Source organism: Phasianus colchicus, chromosome 4, assembly GCF_987193195.1.
Source record: "Phasianus colchicus chromosome 4, bPhaCol1.hap1.1, whole genome shotgun sequence".
Taxonomy (NCBI): domain Eukaryota; kingdom Metazoa; phylum Chordata; class Aves; order Galliformes; family Phasianidae; genus Phasianus; species Phasianus colchicus.
This window is the reverse complement of record NC_143439.1, coordinates 3102488-3127946: the sequence shown is the minus strand read 5'-3', so window position 1 is coordinate 3127946 and position 25459 is coordinate 3102488. Positions and strand designations below refer to the sequence as shown.

Here is a 25459-nt window from a genome sequence, read left to right as displayed (position 1 = left end):
GCAGGTTACCCAGTGGGACTCTTGCAGCACTTGCATCAGGATTGATCCAAAATGATAGCCAGGACAGAACAACAATTAGCAGTGTAGGAGCATAAACACCCATCATGTAAAATCCAACTTGTCTTCTTAAAGTGAAGATTACTTCTACACAAGTGTAATAACCTTTAAAGAAATAAATGCATATTAAAGTTTAATGTGCTTTGCAGGTCAACCTCTTCAGATCACTATCTTCTACTCGTTTTCCTGCTTAAGAACACAGGCTCATTGATTTGAATTTCTTTAAAAAGGTAAATAATTCAATTTGAAATATGCTCGAAACACAAATCAATGTAACCTGCAGGTGTGAGCTGGCACGTGGTTCTCTTTGGGATCTATAAGCACCCTCTGCCTTTTCACAGGGTGTCAATAACCAACAGCTGATGTGAGCCTTATCTTGAGCCTGGCTTCAGCACGCAGGCCAGTTACAACCAATGGGATCTGGCAGTCAGACCAGCTTAAGCAAGTATGAGCTTAAGCTCATATGAAAATTCTACTTAGCATTAATTCGCAAATAAGATGGAAAAAAAATATATATTTATTTAGAAAGGTTAGAATGGAAAGAGGTGATCTGAAAGTGACCCAAAGCAGAGATTCCCCCAATACTGAAAGCTGATATAGATAACTCCTAAAATTGAAACATGCTAAACTTTGAGAAGAAGGAATATTGCATCAGAGCTTTTAAAATGAAAAGCTTAAACATACAAACACTTCAGAAAATGTTCAAAAAGATGAATTCAACAAAAAATAAAGCAGCAGACACTAGGAATTTGGTGGAGATAACAGAAGGATACGTATCAACTATCCTGTAAAAAGGAGAAGGTGTTCCTAAATTACATTAGAACAATATCCAAACTCAAGTCAATGTCCATCTGTAAAAACAGAATTGCTGTACAACTAATTTAGAATGTCGAATCTTTGAAAAACTTATCTACTTATCTCGTGTATTTTTTAAAACAAGTATCCTAGAATAATGTCATTTCAAAATATTGGTGAGCCTACAAATAATCAAAACAGCAACAACAAAATATGGGAATACTCCTTTGCTGTGTAGAAGACCTTAAATGGTATTTTGCAGTCTTCTATCTTTGCCAGTGTTCTCTAGTTGTATAATTTCTGACTAATTTCTAGGAATTTTAGGTTTTACATTCAAACAAGAGGAGACTGTAAATATCATTACTTATTTGCTTTCTGCCAGAAATGCATTCTGTGTGGCATTTTCATCACACAGAGTATCTGTTGCTCTCATTGTTCAGTTGCTGAAGAACTACTTGGATCTGTCATACATTTTGGTAATTAAGAAATAGGCAATTTGCAACTTAAATACTCAGATTATTGTTACATCACTCCAAATTTACTGACTCTCTACTTAGACAGGCATGATAAAACATCAGTTGCTGTAAATGGTCAAAAGATTAAGTTCTCTGCAATTGGCAACAATTTCCTGCATAGGCCTACCTTAGAAAACCTGCTTGTACTTGCAACATTGCCTCTTGTTTGCCTTATAAAATCCTTAACAGAATTAATTTTAATTATGTGCACATCTGCACTGTAAAAATTCTACAATATAAGAATTAAAGGTAAATCAAACAGCTACTGATTCCTGAAAGCAGCCTTTAAAATACTTCATCATACTTACCTATTCAATTCACATCAATGAAGCATTCATTCCAGTCTTGATTATAGACTTAACATGGATGATTTTCATTTTTAAACAGAGAGGATTAGCAATAAAAGAATTATGAGAACTTTCTTAAATTTAATGTTGCAATTCTACTGAGTCTGATGGTTCTTCTAATGATCTTTTCATTAATGGTCAAATCATGCACACACAAAAACGTGACCATCTTGCTGAGCACTTTGCCATTTTAACTTGAGCTCACAAGGTGTTGGGACTTCAAAGAGCAACGCTGGCTTTCTTTCCAGTTTAATTGTAAAGCACGTAATGATTAATTCTTAGATTTTTCTTTAAGATTCTAGAAATCCTAACAATACCTAAGATGCACAAATATCAATTTGTTAGATGTTTAACCTTAGGTTTATGACAAAACATAAAATCATTATGCTAACTCTGACGACACAATTACAAGACAGCAATTTGGAGTAAGTGTTCCTTTCTGCCCTTGAATGAAATGGAAGTCTCTTTGTATTACATCCAGTTTTCCCATGTTTATGAATTTTCCTTGGGAACTGCAAAATCAATCTATTTAATTTTCCACAACTTCATAGCCTAATTTTTCAGTAAACTCATTACTTATTTAGGAATAAAATAATTTTCTCACTGCTAAGAAACCTCATTTCCAGATTTGGATTTAAATACCAACTGCTGGTTGTGCTTTCATCAATACAGCATTGTTTTGAGGAGAGGTAATTTCACACTACTTTCAAATGTAAATAACCTGAGATACGGAATTATGTACTCAGTAAGCTAAGAACTCATTCCTTTAGCAGATAAAAAATAACATTCAATTTTAATTATTTCTTTCAAACTAAATTCCTTAACTTCAAGCCATATGAAGGTTACCTGAGATCTCCTCACACTTGGGATCAAGCTCGAAAACAAGTAGCAGACCCTCAACTGCAGCTGAATAGTCAGCAAGAAACTTGAAAAGGATCCATGAAGAAAAGCTTCAGAGCCACAGCCATCTTTGTTCTAATGGGAGATTTGTGCATATGATGCAACAGCACTGACTAAAACACACCCTGCTGATTTCAGTTGTTACGAAAAGTCTTGGGGTTGCCACAGTATGTCAGTAGTTTGGATAAACTTATAGGCAGAAATTAATCAAAGCAGAAATGATGAATCGTTAGAAGTCAGAAAGCACTGCAGAGATTTTTTGTCCACGCTCAAATACGATCTCAGGACTGAACCAGTGCAGAGCTGAGGACTGCAGACAGCTTTCTATGGTGACATATTTCAAGATCACTTAGAGAAAAGAAGAACTAGCAGGAAGAAACATTTAAAGTTACACTCTAATACTATCAATTTTTGGAACAAATGTTTAATGAGAAAACCCAAATTGCCCTATTTGGCTGCAGGTAGCACAATTCTACATGAACTGCCCATCAGAAGAGTGCTTACAAGAATAGAAAATTAACCAACTATAGAAAGAAAAAGGCAATGGCAAGATCAGGAGACATGCAAGCCAAATCAAGAAAAACATTTAATTTCATTTAATTTTCAATCTAGACTTTATGCATTTGAATTAGTTTGCAGTAATTACATGTGATTGTTACAATGATATGTACTACAGGTTAGCTAAAAGTAACCCATTTCCTCCCATAAAAATATAAGACATGTTCTGGAGCATAAATCATTATCCATAAACAGTAACAGAAGGAAGCTTAAAGTTTTTACCAGGAAAACCACCTATATCACCTACCTGTGCCTTTGTAATACTTGGTACAGTTACCATATTCGATATCCTCCTTTTTAATATCAAACTGAGGCAGAGCAATTTTCTCTAACTGCACAGGATCTCCAGATTGCCAGATGAAGCGTAAGTCATCAGTTGTGTAACCAACTACAAGAAGAAAGTAATTATTATTATTTAATGTCCCATCTTAATCAAAGTAAATTCAGCAATAAAATCTAGCATGTACTTTTTTTCTTTTTTTTTTTTTTTCCCTATTCAAAGAATTAGGAAAAAAAATGAGATAACCCACAACTGAATTTTTATGCAGTTCTGTATTAAGATTTGCCAGGTAGAACATTATATTATTGGCAAAATTACAACGATTAAGAGGTGTCTGTTACAGGAATCACTACCTAAACAAATAAAGCAAAGCTCTAGATTCCACAGCTTTAAAGTTTGCATAATCATTCATACTCCATTTCAGTAAAGCATGAAAAACATACTGAATTTCAGCTATGCTCACAAGTCCAAGTAACGACAACAGAAATTAACACCGCACCTACTAATTACCTGATTACCTAATGACTTGGCTTCTGTGTAAAACAACCTTTCTACTTAGTTGTTCAGATTAAAAGCCCTGATTCATGACATCACTATGCTTTAGGAAATACACGACAAGAAATTTAAGTAGATATGTAGTCCTATTGAAATCAAGTCAGTACCTCAGCACCATATAATCTCCTGAATATGGGGAGACCACAACATACATCTAACACACGATTTATACAGCAGCACTAGTGCTCAAGCAGAGCACAGTATTAAATAAATATGCACTTACAGTCATGATTTTACGTGCTGTTTTTCTGTTACTTTCTCTTTATTAAGAATTAACTTCATACAGAGATCAGAGAATCACAGGATGGTTTGGGTTGGAAGGGACCTTTCAGATCATCTTGTTCCAACCCCCTGCCATAGACAGGGATACCTCCCTCTAGACCAGGTTGCTCAAAGATAGTGTGCTTTATATGGGAAAAAAAAGGGGGGGAAATATATAAAAAGATTGAGCTAGTAGGCAGTGTTTTATAATTCTATGCCTCAGAAATGTTTAAAGAACCATTTTTGTTTTGGAGGATTTAGATAAACAGTTTTTATTATTGAAAAATAGATGCCCTTCAGAAAGTTAAATAGTTCATTAGCCAACTTCTTTAAGGTCAACAACCACCAAATAAAAATCACACCTTAAAAGGTCCATGCTAAAAGATAATATCAAAAAATGAGTTGTCTTAAAGTTCAATTCATAAAATCAGTTTCACCTCTTTACAACAGTTATCAAGTCACAAACCCGCCAAGGTCTTTTATAATATAATTAATGGGCACTGAAAATCTTGTCCATTGGGAATGTGCTGAACTAGTGATCATAACCATACATACAGGGAACTGTTTAATAAAAACTGGCAGCTTCGTCTTGGAAATCTAACAACCAGAAAGACAAAAATTTGAACTGAACGTATTTATTGAATTAAAGCTGCCAACAGAGAAAGCAAGCCCACTGTTGGAACTGGAGGGGACAAACTGGGAGCCATAGGAGTCAAAGGAATAAAAAGGTAGAAGAAAGTTCAGTTCACACTATCTTTCCAAAGGAGCAGAAAATGCATTTCTGCACCCTCATCTATACACATCAACGTAGCATGGAGAGAGACAGTAAGGTTGATTAGATGAAGTTATTGGCAACTTTTTTATGAGTAGTTCTGCCCTGAGAAATCATACTTTTTCATACTTGTAGAGAAACCCAGACTGAGAAAGTTTGAGCCAAATTCCAGTTTCACATTAACCACAAATTTGTTTGGGTTTGCCATACGAGTTTACTTCAGCTAATGTATGCACAGTGGGCGAAACTCTAATACTATGGTCATATTAGAATTCCAAGGGTAAATGCTGTCAATCAAAAGCTAAATTGTATAGCTCTGATCATTATTACTACACAGTCATCACCAGGCTGTCCTGCTCAGCTTTGGTTAACCTTGCTGTTTCCTTGCTTCTGTCTTTCCTTCCTTAATCTCAGCTTCCTCAGCAGATCTGGGGCAGTAACAACAGAATAAAGCTTTTGTATTGTAGCAGGAACAGGTTGGAAGAAGCACCCTTCACAGAATCACAGAATCGTAGGGGTTGGAAGGGACCTCCAGAGATCATCGTGTCCAACCCCCCTGCCAAAGCAGGATCCCTACACCAGGTAGGGTAGGGATTCCTTCCCTGCATCACACTCACCCTTCGTTGAAACAAAAGGCCAGGAAAGTAGGATGGACAAGGATGGGACTACTGGACTTTTGGAATAGATGCCCTTGTACGTGGGGAGCAGGGAAGAAGATGGGTTTCAGAAGTGCTTTGGCTGCAACTTCCAGCATGGCATGAAGGCCTTCACAGATGAGACCTGTCTGCCCCTTTGTGAGATCGGATAACCAGGTTACCAAAAAAGGACTAGTAGGGAGAGATGCCTGCCCACATCCTCAACAAATCTTGAAAACATTCTGAAAACGTTGCATACTAAATGCTCTCAAATATTGGCATCAAATAATTTTCTTTTGTTCCAGTACCTCAGGACTTACAAACGACACGGTGCGCCATCAACGCAAGGGGATAAAAATGGAGCCTGACAATATACAAAAAAGCACAGGTTATGGAAATTAAAACCACCGGAGGAAACTGTGGATTCTTTTTTCCAAACGATGTGTGTTTCTGTTTTACTAAGCTATTGCTTTTGTAATACTAATCAGTTGTCGCTGTGCTCAATAGCAAAAGCTTGAATCAGAGCGCGTGGTGACACAACCATAAGAAACATTTTTCATAGGGAAATTTATGTTGGTGGGAATCAGTGAATATTCATTTCAAGATTCATTACAAAATGTGTTTTTAGGCAAAGATGAATTTACATACAGCTTTCCAATTGCATCTTGCAGCGCTGTGTATCCATAGGAAATAAGGTCAAGTCCAAAGGGCACGACAGAGTAATAGACAATCTAAAAATACAGAAATAGAATTTTAAAATAGGGTGAGCTGTCATGTAAGGAGTAGATTGCACTAAGAAAAAGGAAAATCCTAGGTATTTGACTTTCAGCTTCCAAAATAGTAGAAAAAAATAACAGAAATTATAAAATTATAAATAGCACTTCAAAATTTGGGTATCTAACCAGAAACTTAAGTACCTCTAGTAGTTTAATAATGCAGCATTAAACGTACAGAATTTCACAAATTAGAGGACTACAAGTACATGGCAAAAGACATAATTTTTAGGAACAACCCAACCAAAGGTCCCTACTGAAAAGAAATCTGTCTCCAGCAGTGGACAGTGGCAGACTAATATGAGAATATTAGAGAATATGAGACCAGAGCAATGAGGAAATGACACTTTCCCAGATTTTCAGCAGCCTCCTTTAAGTTGTGCCTCACGGGCTTCCTAAACCAGAAGTGAGTGATGCTTCCTTATTTCAGACAGCTCGACAGAATTTTTTTCCTTCAAGAAGCTTCCTGTTGCTTTCTCAAATTTATGTAAACTTTAATAATCAAGGCATCCTGCAATAAGGAGCACACTATCCTTCACACACTCTAATGGTCTCCTTCCATTTGCCCTGGCCCTGCTCTCATCATTATTTTACCAGAAAAGAAGATAAATAATCAATGTCCATCCGCTCTTTATGTGCCATTCAAGATCCCTGAGACATCACCTCAACTATCAATATCAACTAACAAAAGTTTCAATTTGCCCAGCTGTTCTGAATGGCTACAACCTGGAAAAATATGTACCTGAAAGAAGTTTCAACTGTTAAATTTTAATATTTAAAATCAAAATTGCTTTTGTAGCTGAAAGTGATTTTCTATTTTGAAATATTAATTTCTACAGACTTCAAAAACTGCTAGATAAATAACTGTAATCAGAACAGGACCTTCAGAATGAGCCAAATGAAATGCTTAAACTGTCCAATTCATTTGATTCTATGATTCCTTTTCTGACCTTCATCTGCGAAAGTCTTGAGATTTAATTTTCTCATCCTGATTTAGAATGAGCAAAAACAAACAAACACAGACTCTCCTATCTTCTTTCTTCTTTCTAACCACTTCCACTCTGCAAATAAAAAGCTTGTGCATTCATAATTTCAAAAGTTGTCCTCTCTTAATGGCAAAGTTACAGTGCTTTTGGGAAATCACTTTTTCCTGCATTTCGGTGGTATGTTTCAGTTTATGCAAAAAAAAAATACTCACTATTAGAAACTGAACCTAGTCTCTGCAAATCATTGCATCTATAGGCTGTAAATCTTCATTATATACCTTTTAATTAAAAAATTGGCTGTTTACAATGAACGGTTGCTTTTATGGCATAGAGTACTATCACTATCATAAACAAAGCAAAAATACAAAAAAGTATGCATTAAATGCAATGAAATTAAACATTTTTGGAAGTCCTCTGAAAAGTCTATATCCAGTAAAGCATAGATCTTAACTGGAATCACATCCCAGTACTTTTACAAAATATTTATATTTACTTTTTAAATTTCAGTCTTTTTAGGAGGTAATCCTCCTTTTAAGGAGGTAATCCTTATTTGCATTAGTTAACATGGAAATTCAGGTGGTGAAACAATTACGTTACTTTGCTGAAGGAATTACTTCAGATATCACAGAATCACAGGAGTTGGGAGGGACCTCGAGATCAACTGGTCCAACTCCTCTGCTAAAACATAAGGGGGATGATCCACATCCCTAATCATCTTTGTGGCCCTCTGCTGGACTCTCTCTAGAACTTCCCTGTCTTTTTTGAACTGGGGAGCCCAGAGCTGGATACAGATGCAGCCTCATTAATGCTGAGTAGAGGGGAAGAATCACCTTCTTTCGACCTGCTGACCACGCTCTTTTTAGTGCATTCCAGTTGGCCTTCTTGGCCATCAGGGCACACTACTGGCTCATGGCCAACCTGCTGTCCACCAGAACACCCAGGTTTTCTCTGCAGAGCTCCTTTCCAGCACTGCTGTACTGATGCATGTGGTTATTCCTCCCCAGGTGTAGGACTCTGTATTTGCCCTTATTGAATCCCATAAGGCTCTACTCCACCCAACTCTCCAGCCTGTCCATGTCTTGCTGAATGACAGCATAACCTTCTTTCACTTCATTATGCTTCCAGAAATCTAGGTAACTATGTAAGTTTTAAATGTTGTTACTAGCACTAGCTTACTTAATATGTTACTTTAACATGATATATGAACATACAAACATTTCAAATTTTAGTACTTCCTGTGCTATCAACCTACATGCTTTGAAACATCTCCTGATTTCACAGATTTCATTTTTGACAGCATTGTTTAAAAATTGCCATATATGTTTAAATGTTAATCAAAAACTGCATTACTAAGTCTAACAGTATTACATATCTCCCATCAAGTCACGAATTGACTAAAGTCAGAAAGAGTGTGAATTTATCAATAAAATACCTCATGCTGACTAGGACATCTCCATCCCGAAATATAAAAAGAAGGATATTTTCTTGAGTGACGTCATGGAAGTTAGCATTTTTTTCATTTGCAAAGAACAAGTCCGGCTTCCAAAGACACTTAAACATTGTTGGGTCCACTGTCAGAGTGTCTGAACCCCTCCAGTCGTTGGGCAGTTTGAGTCTGGGGTCATTCCACTTCTGTCTTAGAAAGATGTTCACTCTGTAATCCTGATGGGAAGAATACATAAGAATTAGACCAGACAAGTCTAGACAAAAAAACAATCATGGGAAAAGAATACCATTCTATCAGACTCGCAGAAGAAGAGCAATTTAAGACTTGATTTTTCTATCACAAAGGTAGGTACGAATCACTATCCAAATAGCCTTAGTAAGTGCTAATTTTCATGCAATTTACTAATAACAGGTAGAGTATGCATCAGATTTAAATTAGAAAAGCTTTTTTTTTTTTTAAAAAAAGGAAAGGAGTGAATTTTCCCCCCAGGATTCCTTCTTCATCCCCTCTGACAGTAGCCATGTTACACAGGCATAAAGAAAAGTAGGCAGCAGCACAGAGGCAGCCATAGTTTGACCACACTGATTTACTGCAGCTGCTAGCACAGCATCACTTCTACCAGCAAATCCTGGAAGTGTAAACTCCTGTTTGTTATACAATTGGTTAAGTAGCACGCTGATGGCAACATAACACCTTATAAAAGCATTCTCCAGTTTGTTAAATGGCACAGTGATGGCAATATGCCACACCATAAAAGCAGAAAACAGACCAGGAAGATAGCAGACTTTAAACTGCAAACACAGAATACAGCCTTGGGACCTCTAAGAGTGATTTGGGGCTAGTGATGGAAAACTGATGACTGTACAACATAAGGCCTGACGTAGCTTGCGTGAAAACAGGCACAGAATTAACTCACAAAAATTAAAACTAAATCAAGACGTTACATAGAAGAAACTTTCTCCCAAATTCAGCAGGAGTTTTAGTCAAGGATGGACAGTAGTAGAACCATGCTCAATGAGAAGCAAATGTTGCCATTGGGAGTTGGAGTAGCATGTGTCTCAGGGCAGAACAAAACCCACATGCCTGCTGTCCTCAGTGAAAACTGTGTGCATCCAAAGGAAAAATCTGACCTAGTATGTCAGTTGGGATTTTTCAGTCTTGCATCTACATCTTTTTGCTTTTCAGATTTACATGTAAGCAGATGCCTCCTTTTTTATGCAAATGTAAAGCAGGCAGATCGCATACGGAGAAAGGAATAAAGGAATTGTTAAAACAAAGTCAAAGACAAAAATAAAATCAGGTTCTATAATTAAGGTAAATCTCTAGTCTGCTTTGCTGTATTTTATAGTGTGGTTACTTTGTTGGTTTTTTTAAATAATTATTTATCAGTCACGAAGCATCCTGAGATTATAGGTGCTAGTGCTTTACAATTATATAAAAAAAGGCAGATATCTGTGAGTGATGGTTCATGACATATTTTTGATTCATCAATGAATTCAACATAAAAAATTAAAAGTGTAGTGTACAAACTAGCATCTTCTTAAGCATTTTCCTGTTGATATACTGTGAATTCTCTTCCGCAGTACTTGCTATAAGCTGTATATTTACAGTCCAAAACAAGTGTCATGTTGAGATACTTATGCTAATTCTTGATTAAGATCTCACACAGAGTAGTTTACCCTACTGATTTCCCTCTGTTAATCCCCTGTGCTCACCTTCCCATGTCCAGCCCAGGTATTTCCTCACTACAACAGACTGTGTAATGTTTTTACCCACGGCATTATAACAAAAACCAAAGCACCAAAACTAAACAGAAAGATCTGAGACATTTATTAATATGCATAGTTCTGGACAGAACTGTTTTGGCAGTCTGTTTGGAAGAAAAAAAAATAGATGTAGTCAGATTTTTATTTGTTCAAAGACCTGTGTTATTACAAAGTAAAGAAGTGGCATAAAACAGTCGTTAATAAAAAGTGACTTAGAATTGGAAGGCTTCCATAGAGAAGCTTCAGAACATGAGGGAATTCGGGTCATTACCTCAAAATGTATTATATTGATACAATTCAAAATTTACTTGTTTGCTTCTGAAGTTCCCATTCCATATGGACTTCATGTCCAAGTGAAAACAATTATTTTAAACCATATAAATCCTGCATACTGTTCAGACTTACAAGCATTACATAAAAATCAATTTTCTAATGAACAAGTGCATTATCCTTGTTTTAACAAAATCAAAAGTATTCTCACAGCCATAAGCAAATGATAAGCACTCTCCAACACCTGCCTTCAGTTTACCCATTCAGGAGATGTTTAAGTCACTGAAAATCAAAATCCACTGTCAAAATAGGAATTGGTGGTAAGATCAAGTGGTTTTAAGTTGAGGGAGGGGAGATTTAGGTTGAACATCAGGGGAAAATTCTTTACAGAGAGGGTGGTGAGGTGCTGGAACAGCTGCCCAGAGAGGCTGTGGATGCCCCATCCCTGGAGGTGTTCAGTGCCAGGTTGGATGGGGCCCTGAACAGCCTGATCTAGCATTAAATGTGGAGGTTGGTGGCCCTGCATGTAGCAGGGGGGTTGGAGATTCATGATCCTTCAGGTTCCTTCCAACCCTGGCCATTCTGTGATTCTGTGATCAGGTGGACACTACTTGACTTCCTTCGTAATAGAGAAAGAAAGGAAGTAAAATAAACTCAATGATTAGATTAGCAACAGTTCAAGACGTTGGATTCTGTTCCCATTTCAGTCAGTGGAAGAGAATTCTCATTAGCCTAAAACAAGTAGGTTCAGTCCTACACAAATGACTGGAAACCTCTCATAGGGTGTACACCTGGGGAGGATGGCAACCACATACTTGAGGTAGTATGAAGAATGTTTAATTAAGCAAAGAGACCTCAGGAGACTTAACTGTACCTACAGAAAATAATATGCAGAAAGGTTTTATTTAGCAGGATACAAACTATTTCAGCACATGACAGAAGTATAGGCTATGATCTGGTGCAAATCAAATTTAAGAGGACTGGTAACAGACTTTTTCCAAAATCAAGTAACAAATTTTCAGATTCAGTACTTGCACTGCAATTAGATTCAATGTAGGCTTGAAAAAGTGGTCTGGATGAGTCACATGATCTCCCTCCCATAAATTTTACAGATGTTTTTTGAATATTGCAGAATGATCAATATTTTAAAGTAAAAGGGAGTCAAATAATGGTTTAAAAGTCAAACACCAGGGGAAAAAAAAAAAAAAGAGTTGTTCATTACCATTAGGGCAAGGAGGACAGGGAAGGTAAAAAGAATCACTGAAGTGTTCTACAGGGCTTTGTTTTCCCACAAACTCCAACAGAATGCAAGCTGTTTTCAAGGGAAGCCGAAAGGGGAGGACTTCTAGGAAATATTTCAAATGCAACCTACTAAAAACAGTGGGCATGTGGCCAGAAAAACTCCTCAGGCCAGAAGCTAGGCATAGCCAATACTTCTCTCTCTGAAAACTGGAGCACACAGTAGATCGTGAAAGGCTTTTTCTACATGACCTACAATGATACAAAGAAATAAAGCATAATAGCGCTCTCTTTAAATAGAGTAGTGGCAGAGTGCTGTCTTTTAACAGATTAGGTAGAAAATTGCATTCATAGGATTAAAAGAAGTGAAATAAGAGCATGAACATTAAAAAGACTTTTCTGTAAGGTTTTAAATTAAAGGAGAAGAAGGAAGTGGACTTTGAGTCAGAAAAGAAAGGTTACACTGCAAATACAAACCTTAAGAATGAATAGTCACAGTAGACAGAAGGTCAGATCCTTAGCACAGCTAGAACATTATAGCCCTATGGATATTTATAAAACTAAGGATCTATCCCTAGAAATCCCTGACTTGTCTATAACAGTTTCTAAGTGCAACATAATCCCTATATTACCCTATAAATCTGCACTCTAAAACAACCTCTGAAAAATCAGAAGAGTTAGCATGGGGATCCCAGACAAGTACTCTAAAAAGCCAGAAGAAAACAAGTCTACAGGAGTTCAGGTAAAGGGAGCTTACTTGGAAGTAGCTGTTCTGGTATGAACCTTTCTCTATTTTAGCTGTAAAAGTTCTTATTTGCTCTGTAGTTGCTAGTTTTTGTTCTTTTTTTTTTCCAGTTAACTTGCTTGATACACGTAGGAACGTAAGGCCATTCCCTCTAGTACTCAATACAACATGAACTCTACTTTTGCTAGAAATGGAGCAATCATCTGCCCTTCATTTTTTGCACAAGTTTGATTAGAACTGTACAGAATAGGCATGGGGTCAGTGCTGTGCCTCCACCAGTCTTCTGTCAACGCTTTTTTTACAACAAAACCCTTTCTCTCCTAGAGCCAAGTAGACTCTACCTCATTAGGCAGTCAACCACTCTATTTTTGTTGAAGAGCAAATTACATAGCTAAGAACGTAAATAGTTATGGGACAATAAGGATAGAAAGCAAAAGTAATTGATTCTCAAAGGAACCAGAGAGTGAATGTGATGTTAAGACATAAAATTATTTCCCATGTCCTTGGCCAGTCGAAGGCCATTGACACTGACACAGCAGTGTGGGATGCTACCAGACAACTCCTCATGCCCACAGGGGACAGGCTTGCAGAGTTCTGGTCCCACTAACCTATCTGCCTCCCTTTTCAGTCTAGCCACAGTTCTATTCCCTGTTTTAACTCTGAATGAATAATATGCCTGCCTCAGCACCCACCTCTGTGCCCTGCTCCATCTCTGCTCTGATATATTGACTTTCATGTTATGATCCTCTTGTTTTGAACAGACTGTGCAACTTGTCAAAGCATGCTGTCTCTTGCAGAATGAGTCATTCCCTCGATGTGTGAGATTCCCCATCAAACTCAGATGATGGAGAAACATCATTATTACATAAGATAAGGAAGGTAAATAGGAAGTTCAGACCAAAAAGCTAGCCCTTGTCAACCAAGGCATCACAGTGATTGGCTGGACATAGAAATCTAAATAAACGCATAAAATGAGGATTGTTTCTGAAGCTCTAAAATATGAAGGAGAGCATGATTATCCTATGCAACACGCTAGTAAAATCTGTGAATGACTAGACAGGAATTCACAGGCAGGCATATATGCACTGCTGTAGAGAGGATACTTTATTTTTTGGAGGGACACACATGCCTTACGTTCACATTTTGTTACTATTAGGATATGGTTAATTGTAAAAAAGCCTCTGTAAAAGTCACTTTTTAAAGCATGTAATAAATTTCAAAAAACTTGAAAGGGCCATCTGGCTTAATATACCTGCAATTTTAGATACTCATTTCACTCCTACTTTCCTGCCTGCTCCTTTAAACTCCAGTCCTCTATTTTTTTCCAAGAAATAAATCTCAAAATATCTTCATCTTACATTCTTTGTTTTAATATCACTTCCTGCTAATGCCATTAGCTGACTTACTATCATTTTCAATCAAATCTAAATCCTTTATTCACTCCTAGCAATGAAACGATGAAATGGCCAAGCTGCTCAAAAGTTACTTCAGCCACTGCATCTCTTTAACTTAGAGCAACTCATGGAGATGTCATTAAGGGCAACACATGAGCTGGCTCTGAATTTTAAGCAGGTACTGACTTGGATGTGCAACAAAAGGTGTTTTATTATTCATTAGCTGTATTATGGTTTTATTATTTCTCTGCCATTGGGACTAGGAATGCTGCCTTAGCCACTGCCCCCATGCACTGCAGAGCACTGCATCTGTTTCTTCAGTGGATGGTGTAGGAGAGCCTTGGGACTCCAGAGCCTGAGTACATGCCCTGCCTGTGGCTTTTCACACACTGGCAAAACAGTGTACTTCTTTGTTTTTTAAAGAAAAGAAAAGCCTAGACTGCATCATAATTCTATATTATATTCATAATTCAGACTTCTATAATGAAATGTGGTTTTTTTTTCCATTATTCTTCACAGTATTAATTGGAAAAGTCATTGAAAACAGATCTTCAAGTCCCAAAATATCGGACAGTGCTTTTCTAGAATGATTTTCTATTTGGAACTTGATTGTACTTCATATAATAACAACAGCAAGAAAAAGTCAAAATTGCAAAGTGGATCATTTGAGGCCGTTATTGACATGCTGAGATGCTTTGGACTGGAAAACCTTTTTTTTAAAACTTCAGTCTATCTCCTCTCACACAGTAAATAAACAGGACAGTAAGGTCACCAATAGTCTACTGCTTTACTCCTTCTACTCCTTACTCCCCAGGAATCCACAGAACAGAGAACATACATGCTTGAGATCTTTGCATGTATGTTCATTTTACACCCATCTACCAGAATTCCTTTCACACACATCAGAGTTATGACAACCTGTGACAAAATAAAAAACAGCTTCACAGATTTACAGCAAAAGGCACAGCCTAGCACTATTCCCATCACCTTACTCCTCAGTCTGTGCAGTCACAAAGCAAACATTTACAGTTTACGTTTCGTTATCCTCAGCCTGAATTTTTATTGAGTCAGAAAATCTGCACGTGTGCTGCATTCAGTTCATTTCAGTCTTACCATAGTTGTCTCCTGAATTGACCCAAAGCTGTTAATGAAGATATTGACCGCCACATCGACTGGAATTCCTTTAAAAAGAAAAGAATTCTAGTCATTTGCACAACCCAGTAAAGGTACATTATCCTTCCTTTGTGGCTCCCTTGTAGTGGCATCCCAAATGTGAATTTTTTTCTAACTTTGTATTTTCAAATTAATATATTTAATTTGTTTTTGGTATAATAAGCTACAGTATAATCTGCTTGCATTGAAACCATTTTCATAAGAAAACAAAAAAAATCCTCATTCCAGAGCACTAAGCTTAAAGCATTTCATTCACCATAAGTCAATGAGTCATTTTCAAATTCCATGATTTTCTGCTATCACAGAATGCACCAACCAGCATTATTTCTACATGCAGTGCTATTCACATCTCCAGCAGTGGACACATTCAACTGCCAGAGATATAACAATGATCCATCATCCCAAATAACTGTTTATGATTTATGATGATGCATTTACTTACATTGTAAGAGGGTACTTCTCTGTGCAAGTCAAGTGTATAAATGTAGCAGTGTACACACAGGGGGATAAAAACTGTCTCATGCAGCTTTTGCAGTTACCCAGCATGAGAGGGAGAGAAGCAGAGGGCTGCTCCATTTTACAATGATAACCAATTTTGGCAAGAAAAATTGAGAAGCCAGCAGCTGTAAGGATATCAAGATGGACTGGATTTTTGTCTCTTTTCCACAGCCAGGATTACTGTAGTTGAAGAGGGCTGGTGTGACAGCTGCTACATCTGCCCTCTGTCACCCTGCGGGAATGGATAGGCAGCCATCTATCTGGTGTTAACAGAGGGTTATCATGATGTGGGGGGTAGCGGGCTGATGGTTGTGAGAATTATGGTCCACAAGTTTTATTTAGCACCTGTATGTTGAGAGTGTCAGTGCACACACTAGATACACACATCTGTTGTCACACTGCTACAACTGCTTAGCTCTTTCTATTTTCAGAAGTAAAAAAGATGTAAGAGAATAAGACTATCTGGACAGAGATACAGAGAGAACAACTACATTACCAAGTAATGTCACATTTAATAGTTTGCTCATCTATGTATAATATTCTATATTATATTCTATAATAGAGTACGTACAAGACGTAAATTCAAACTCAGCAAGTTCTCATGGTTCAGCAGAAAATCACTAAGATAAAATTTCATTTTTTCAGTGAACCAGTTTTCAATCAGATCAGTTCTTTCAGTTATGCAATAAGTGGAATATAGCATTTAATGCCTTACACCAGTGACAGAGCACCCACTGCACCACCAGTAGCCAGGAATCCCTACCAGATTTGAATAGGAACTACAGCCCAAGGAAGCCAGTCAAGTGTGAGGAACATTTTAACACTGGCAAATCACTTGTCAGAAATTGTTCTTTTTTTCCCTACTTCTCTGTAAGCTAACATTACATGCCCTCTCTTTTTCTTCAGACCCAATTCTTACCAGAGTGCCATCAGGGATATCAGAAATATAAATCAATCTGCAAGATGCTACAAGCCTGTTGTGCTGAGGAGCAGATAGAGGATGGACATTTGTTTTTTGTGACAAAATTCGGAGCTGAAAACAAATACACATGACTCTACAGACAATAAGAAAGAAGCAGGAAACCTGCTGAGAATTGAGTTCAATACAGCTATAAAGCTTAGTTAAATAGAATCTGAAATCTGAAACTGGTCTCTTCAAAAGCACAATAAAGATTATAGATTTCCAAAGTTCTCATGCTATTGCTATGTGTTACAGTAACTACTAACCTACCTATAATTAAGCTGTACAGAGAACTGATTTATATAAACTTCAACGTGTGTAATATAATAAAATTCCTATCTTTTTTCCATCAGGGAAATAATCTAATTCCTGGAAAGTACAATTTGCAGCTGTATGATTACTAGAGGTTTTGCAGAGTAATCAGTCTTTTCTGTATATGGAAGGAAATCACATTTGCCTACATGGAACAATCCTACAACAGTTGCCTACAACAACGTTATCTCAGAATCTCACGTGCATAAACTCATCGTCCATTTGAAATCCCAAACCTTGTAAGCAGTGTTATTAACATATCTTCAAAACTGTATTTTGCATGATTTCCAAACACCAAAACTGCTGATCTCGATTTTTATCTTAAGGGATCCCTATAGAGAAGGTTAGAGGTTTGAAATACTGTAAAGCGAGGATATTGCTAAAGCCTAATTAAAATAGAGTGATAAAGACATTTAAAAATGCATTTTACAAAATCTAACTCAACTGAAAAAAATCTGTTAGAAAAATTTAATGGTGATAATAATAAAGCATCAGACAGTATTATGATCTTGAAATCCCTATATGTTATATTTCAGCTTAAAAAAAACCCTGTAAATACCTCCTACAGTTACAGCTTGTAGCAAAACCTTCATCTTAGAAATAAATATAGCTGTGAATATCACTTCCATATAAACTTTCTGTGCATAAAAAGAAGTTGAATTACAAGGATCAAACGAAAAGGCAGAAATATGTGACAAACCTTTGAAATTGGGTCTTATCCTGGGATCATAGCTGAGTAGTAGCCTATTCAAGATATTGCTGGTAGAATTAGCAGGTACTCTCGCAAGGTCTTCAGCTGATTGCTGGCTGTAAAAACAAGTGCATTCGTTACTACTAAGACAGAAGCAACTGGGGGCTTAAAGTTAACTCATTTTCAAGTTGTGCCAGCTCACAAGCAAAGCAGTTTCATTCCATGCTTTCTTGCTTTGTGATGTTTCAGTGCTTTTCAAGAAGCTGTAACATGCGACAGCTCTCTAAAATACACTAATGGTAAACTTAAGAGAGACATCAATAATAAGTCCTGTAAATAAGTAAGAATTCCCCTAACTGCTCCCTTCCCTCAGAACATGTATCCAGAGGGACGTGATAACTTCATCAGAAGAAAACAGCCACCTGAACTATTTATAGTGGCTGTCAGATTAGGAAGACAAGTAAACTGACAGGCACTTCTTAGGTGCCAAACTACACAGAGGCTCTGGCAGCTCCCTGCCTTTCAGCTGCCTCTGCCAGCGAGCCCTACCATTGCAGAACTGGCAAGCACTAACAAAGCTCTGTTATGGAAAGCAAGGCTTTGCACGCTGGTTGTTTTTCAGAGTAAGCTTAAACATCTTCATTTACCTCGCTGTTATTGCGTTGGGTGTTAAATTAAAACCATCACTGAGATTAAAAAGGACTTGCGATGGGTAAATACAGCTACAAGAGGAACACAGAAAGGAGTGGAATAAAAAGCCAGAGGTGATGCACAGGACCCCATCCCACCAATAGCAGGCTGCTAACGCCCTTTTCATGCTCTCTATAGAATATGTTCAGTAGTGATTTCGAATTTTGAACTCTTGTCATCAGCTTTCCAACCATTTTTTGAGTCTGTCATTAGACTAACCAACTCACCACGTAAAAATGCCATTAGTATGTTCTTACTGTATGTACAATAACCCTCTGAGAATTTAATGTTATAGCAATTAAGTAACAGCAGGGTTTCTAACCTCTTCAAATAATTGATAAGTTTACCTTCAAGTAATTTTCCTAGAGTTGTGTTTATGGCTTTTCATATTTGACTTGAATTTAGATCATCAAGTATGTAAAAGACCTGATTCATTTCTGTCCCTTTACAGTTTTTGTTCAGCCTTCAGTGATGGCCTTTACCAATGAAGAGGTTGTGAGGGAAATACTGTGAACCAGCTTTATATGCTTTCCTTGCAGCTAACACTAACTGGACAATATGCAAACATAAAGCTAACTGTTGATTTTATTTTCAATTTTGTAACGTGAACAAGATTGAAAAGAATATTAATTTAACTGGAAAAAAAGGTAGGCAAGCACTTCAGACACTCTGATACAGAAAGACTCATGGCTGTTTCCTTGCAAATCACACATCTTAACACCTAACACACCTCCATCAGGTGCCTACTGACGTTATATTTATAAAGCACAAACCACAGAGTTTGTTTCTAAATCATATATGCCCAGTATTTGTGAAATATCAAACCAAATCTAAATAGCTCATGAACAGACTTAAATCCCAATCTGTTTTATATTTCTGTAATGTATAATTCAAAGAAGTTCATTAAATAGTAATGATGGCAATAGTCATTAAACAGTGATGATCTGAACCATGTGGAACAATATGTACACATAAACTAAATACAGATGCTTGTAAAACGTGAGGAGGAAATGAGAAAAAAAGCTTGAGAAATAAAACCAGCGAGCATCAAACAGCAAAAGAAAGCCAAATACAGCTGATAGTCTGTCAGGTTTATTTGTCTCTTCAATTAAGAGGAATAAAGCTGCAATTTCGTGAGATCTGAAACTCACTGCAGAAGCATGTTAATACAGGGTTCTGCTCAGGTTGTTTGCTCAGAGGTCATCTGCCAATTAGGCAGAGGTTGCTTCCTGCACAGAGAAGCCAGTGATGTGATGAAGACAGGCTGGCAGCACTGCTGTCTGCTAAGGACTACTGTGCTCACATTTGCTGAAGTTAAGTGTCACGTGCACCCATTTCTTTCTCATTTATATAAGAGCCAAGAGCATCAGCTGCTTTGACTTAGGGAAAGAAAGAAGCCCACAGTCAGTCATTGCTGCTTTTTTAAAGGTGACTTTGAATGAAGCAGCCAGAATAGCCACTGGAAAAGAGCCCTGTAGAGCCCAGCCATACTCTCACTGTGATCTTTCACAGTATGTTGTCACTGAACTGCTCACTGAGCAGCATTCAGGCTACCAAGTATTTTCACAAAGACTGCGTTGCCTTCGAAAAGCCTTGCTGATGAAACATACCTGGATTTCACCTGTAAATCAATAAAACAGAGGTGTAGCTTTTGGCCAACTCAGATGCTATGTCACTTTCAGATTAGCTGAATGACTTCATTAAACACAGCAGGATGGATTAGGCACACAGAGCAACTGGCTGGGACAATTCAAGTCACCGAGGTCCCAGCTAAAAACACTGCCACCCCTGCTCAACTCAACTGGCCATTCTGGAACTCATTGCAAAGGTGTAGACTATACTAGAAAGAAAGAATTTGAGCTGAAACCTTCCATCCCCAAAGAAGCAGTACTACCATTTTCTAAAGTCTGATTCCCACGCAACACCACTCACAGTAACTGAAATGTTACCTACCATCTCTTCTTGCCCAACCTAGAATTTTCATGTGAAAAGCTGCTAACAAGCCAAAGGTTCCCCTTAAATGTCCACCAGTCACAACACATTTTTAATATGTTTACCTAAGCTTGCATGCATAGCTACTGAGAAACATAAGGAAATGGACATGTAGCAACATTTTTCAAAGTCATTTATCTGTTTTAGTCAAGACACAATGAATACCAAGCAAAGGCTAATGCAACTGAAGTCTCACCATTGCCAAAAGGGGAATTTAACGGAAAGCTTTAGTAAATGTAAAGTATATAGTTGTATAATCAATGAAAATTATATAAAGGAATATTATATAATCAAATAATATTAAGATGCTATAATAATGAAATAAGCAAGAGAGTTAGGCACAGCGAGACAAAGAGAATAAATAGGAGGCTTACCCATATGGTGGGCTTGCTCAGGAAACTCCAGTGGAGCGGATCTTCCAAAGGGAGAGAGATCCTTCCCTAGTGGTAGTCAGCTCTTAAATGGGTCTAGGAGAGGTGCAGCCAGGCTCCACCCCTTCCTGCAGCACAGGTGAATTGCTTTCACCTGTGCTCCCAGGGCTGACTCATTGCTCACCTCAGGTGATCAATCAGAGGTTCAGGCCTTGACTCAGCAGTTCCCATACAATAGTAAAAATAGTAAAGCTATTAAAAAAGTATATAAGTAAAAACAGTAAAGCTAGAAATGACTTATTGAGAATTTTGCCTAAGCAACAATTTTGAAGGGGAGGGACAAAAAACAAAACAAAAAGCACAGAATGTCTTCTCTTTTTCTGCAAGACGTAAGCAAGCAAACAGAGTTCTCACTTTACAAACAGTATCTGCAAAATCCGGAAAGAAACGAGTACTCTGAGTCTGTCAGCATGAAACTTCTGTGGGCTATGACTGGCCTCTCTCCAGTCTGCTTCTGCTATCACTGATGAATTAAAGAATGACTGTGAATACTGTACATGGCATACACAGCGAGGTGTCCATCTCCTCTTTATCCACTGCAGCTGTACATATTTTATCGCTGCCTTTGAACAACATGATGAATATTTTAAATTGATACAATAGATGATTATCTTCATAATTCATTAATCAACATCCAGAAGTTTAGATGATACGCGTGGCAAAAACGAATCATACTCCCAGTTTGAAATTTATATCACTTTGTTACATTTGTGCCAAGCAAATATGTCAGAAGACATTACACCTCTCTCTGTTGGGTTATCATGACATCTACTCCCAGAACTCACTGAACTTACAGGAGTCCTTATTCCAGGCAGAGCCCCGTGAGGATGACTGGAGAAAGGAACGCCAACAATATTTATTCTACACAAATGGGAAGGGGAACCTCTGTTGTTTTCATGCCCTGATCCCTGTTCTTAAGATCCCATTGCCACTTTAGGAGGAATGAATACAGTTTTTACTTCCGTCATGACGATAAGGGAAAAAAATAAGCATGAGTCAAGAGGGAAGCCAATTCACAAACCATCTTACAATACACTGCAGACCAAAGAGTCAAACTGCATGATTTTTCCATTGTCAGCATTTAGGTAGAGCTCACAATTTGGATGAGCTAATGTCAACCTTTTCCTTTGCATAGACTGCTGTCTGACAGAGAAAAATATATATTCCAACTACTGTTACCTACCATAAAATTTCCTATGAAACACTGACACAACAGATTTAATACTGCTAATTTAATTAATGTGATGGAAAATGTCATTTTAGTCATATAACGTGGCAGTAGATATCTGAAAATGATAAAAATAAGTTTTGGGAAACACAGCATCTGTCATCTGGCCATACACTGTATATACTACTTCCCTGATACAGAAGTGTTCTGCTTTGTGGGTATTAGATTTTCTATGCGTAGTAACTCAAGGCATAAAAACAGGCTAATACAAAGCAAATAAACACTGTGCAATTCCTCTGAATGATCTCCATGATCTCTAGCGTGCTTAATAGTTAAATTTTCAAACTGTACAGCCTGGCTTCTCTACTACAAGGGAGAAAAATTACAATCCCTCCAATGCAAAGTCAAACTACTTGAATGTTACTAAATCTACGGATCTCAGAGTAACAGTTTACGAATGCTCACAAATGCAGTTGACAGCTAAACATTTAAAATTAGATGTGCAACTCCAGTCCTTGAATCTGGAGCTAATCCAGTACAGTGAACAAAAACATCAATCCTGCTGGGACACCCTGAATCATGGTCTGAAATAGTTCCTTTTCATCTGCTATGGAAAGACCACAAACTCCCTACATGGGCATGTAAGCAAGCTTCCAGTAGCTGGGGTTTGTGAATAGCTCAGTTAGTGCCACTTCTTTGGTTCTTGCCTATCAGAAGCCCCTATATTTAGCTTTGGTTTACATTCAGCACTGCTCCACGTTGAGGAGCCTTTATACAGCACTCTGAGCTGCTTTGTTTTCCCCTGAAGCATTAACAGGAGCCAGAAGTTTAAGCAGAACTACAGACATTTGTCCACACCTGGCCCTACATCCCAATCTCTTTTCCTAGATGTGTGCAAGGAGAGCAATGCACACATCCTGAAAAACCATAGAACTACATTGTGTTCTCATTACCACCATGTAAGTCTCTGAGAGGCAGATTATCTCAAATATCTCTCCATATATGCTTTCTAAACAAGATGGGGCTAATGAGAACACAATGTTGTCCTATGGTTTTCCTCACCCTTAGTTATAGGGCAGGTTCATGTGCAGACCCGAGAGCATTCTCAATCTGGAGGCTCTTTCTGTATGAAGGACAGGGCTCGAGTCCGTAACTTTTCTGCACATTTGCATTGCCTCATCACTACAACGTTCAGAGCGGAGTGAGAATTTCTCACCAGGGAGGGAGGATTACTGAAAGAGATTCAGTCTACCACAGTTAATGACTGTTTTACAAGAGAACTTACGTTTTGCTTATATAGCCTTATCTTTTACTCCCCAGCACGCTTATCCATTCTGAATACAAATTCCCAGACCTCCTGGAATGTGGCCGTGTCTGTCTGGGATCATGGCTTTCCATGAGGGCTACATGCTACAGGATAATTAAACCACTGACCAATTGCAGTTACCACAGGGGAGAAGAATTTTTACAGGAACCAGAAAAGGGCTCTGCAATGTCTTCATTTTCAGAGTGACTGAAATGTAACGTCCCCACAAATAAATTCAGGCTGCTCTTTCAACTCCATTCCATCTTCTCCCACAAACTGCATCAATTCTCCCCTCACATCTACAAATTCAATTGCTCGCAGACTATCAATAGTGTGTTCTACAGGATGGGAGGGAATGGGGACAGAGATGATTCCCTTTTTCACCATTCACATTGGAGGGATGGTCACAAGCTACTGACAGAGAGACCACATAGACCCAAGCACTTGGTCAGAAGAAAATTCCACATCCATGGGAGGGTGGAGAGGATCCAAGGTAGAATACTTTGACTGACTTCAGCATTTATGGAAAGAGCTTGTCAGAAGCTGCCAGTTAACCAAGAGAAATGTACAGAGTAGTCTTTCATACAAATCTATGCTTTAAACACATGCAAAGCTTTTTTTTTCCCTCAGTCCTGCTATCTTGTTATTTTTTTTTAAATGAGCTGCTTATTGAGCCTTGGCATTTGTGACCTTCATAAGCTTCTACCCTGGCAGATGGCACAAACCATGTTTTCTGGATGGCTTTGAGGGCCATTTCACAGCTTTTGAAGTAAAGGATATGCTTTCCTGACTACAACCCAAAACACAATTTGTATTCCTGTTCTGTGGGTAAAAAGTCCCTACGGGTACCATGCATTTAATCACCTTCGTGTGGGAAAATGCATATAGGTGGGAAGGGATGCTACAAAAAAACACAGTCTTGAGATCAAGGAGAAAGAATGAGATTCAGAGACCAAGGCAATACTCTGTTAGACTCCCTGGGGGACCATCAGCAACTAAAAGTGTGCAGGTGAACAGCTGAGTCACACTAAAACCGTAATTAACAGGGATAGCTGTGACTGTGAGCACGGTGCTAACTGATTTTGTTAGCTGCTATTTGACACATAGCTCCATGCCTTCTGTAACCAAACTTCCCTCTGCTTATAATTTAATTTGTGTAGAGATTGTGCAAGGGGCTTTGAGAGAGACGTTCTGGGTTACCAAGGACCGTGGGATAATAGCAACAGCTGCAACGCTGTAACATAACTAAAGTATTTATTATGACACCAAAGGAAAAAAAAAAAAAAAAAAAAAAGGGAAAAATGTTCTTTAGCAGTGCTCTTAGAAAAAGCCACAGCTGCATGTCCAACATGTTTACCAGGAACAGGTATTAGGAGGAATTATGAGGAAGTTACGCTAAGGGAAAATGGTAACATTAGCCAAAATCTGTTCTGAACGCATCTTCCATCCCAAACATGTCTGTCTGTACATCTTATTCTCAGCATCAGTCCTCACCGTGACTAAAACGCAGCAGCTTCTTAAACCTCCTCTGCCATCTGGCAACATTTTCAAAATAATGCCAGTCCTGGAAGGGAAGTCACACGTGTCTATTCAAAAGGCTGTCTCTGCCTGGAGCAACTCAAACAAAATACCCATGTTTATCTGATCAAAACTGCCTGAATTGTTCACGTAGGCTTAACTCACATTAACAAGAAATGTAAAGCAGTCACACTTGTGCTTAACCTTTGTGGCACGCTCTCACAAAGAGTCACAGTACAATTGCCCCTTCTGTATTCTGTTCTAGACTTTAAAGCTGCAACACTCTTTCACTGTTACCTGCAATGCCACTTCACAGCTCATGTTTTCCATTCTGCAGAAACCCTGCAGACAAACAACAACTTGTAGAAATGCAGCAGTGTGGAGTAGCCTCCAAATGGGAAATAACAGAGGAAATACAGCTGGT

At 38.0% G+C, this 25459-nt stretch overlaps 1 protein-coding gene across 4 annotated transcripts in view; it reads right to left on the bottom strand.

Moving 5' to 3' along the window:
* Nucleotides 1-25459, bottom strand: part of GLRB (glycine receptor beta) — a 47655-nt gene that overhangs the window by 17287 nt on the left and 4909 nt on the right. For 3 of the 4 annotated variants that reach the window (XM_090138436.1, XM_090138435.1, XM_090138437.1), the window contains exons 3-7: nt 17940-18046; nt 15409-15476; nt 8867-9096; nt 6324-6406; nt 3420-3560 (exon numbers count right to left, since the gene is read on the bottom strand). In XM_090138436.1, the coding sequence (XP_089994562.1) occupies nt 3420-3560; nt 6324-6406; nt 8867-9096; nt 15409-15476; nt 17940-18046 (629 nt within the window). Of the gene's footprint in view, nt 1-9; nt 163-3419; nt 3561-6323; nt 6407-8866; nt 9097-15408; nt 15477-17939; nt 18047-25459 lie in introns of all 4 variants that reach the window. The other variant, XM_090138438.1, reaches the window with a different exon arrangement.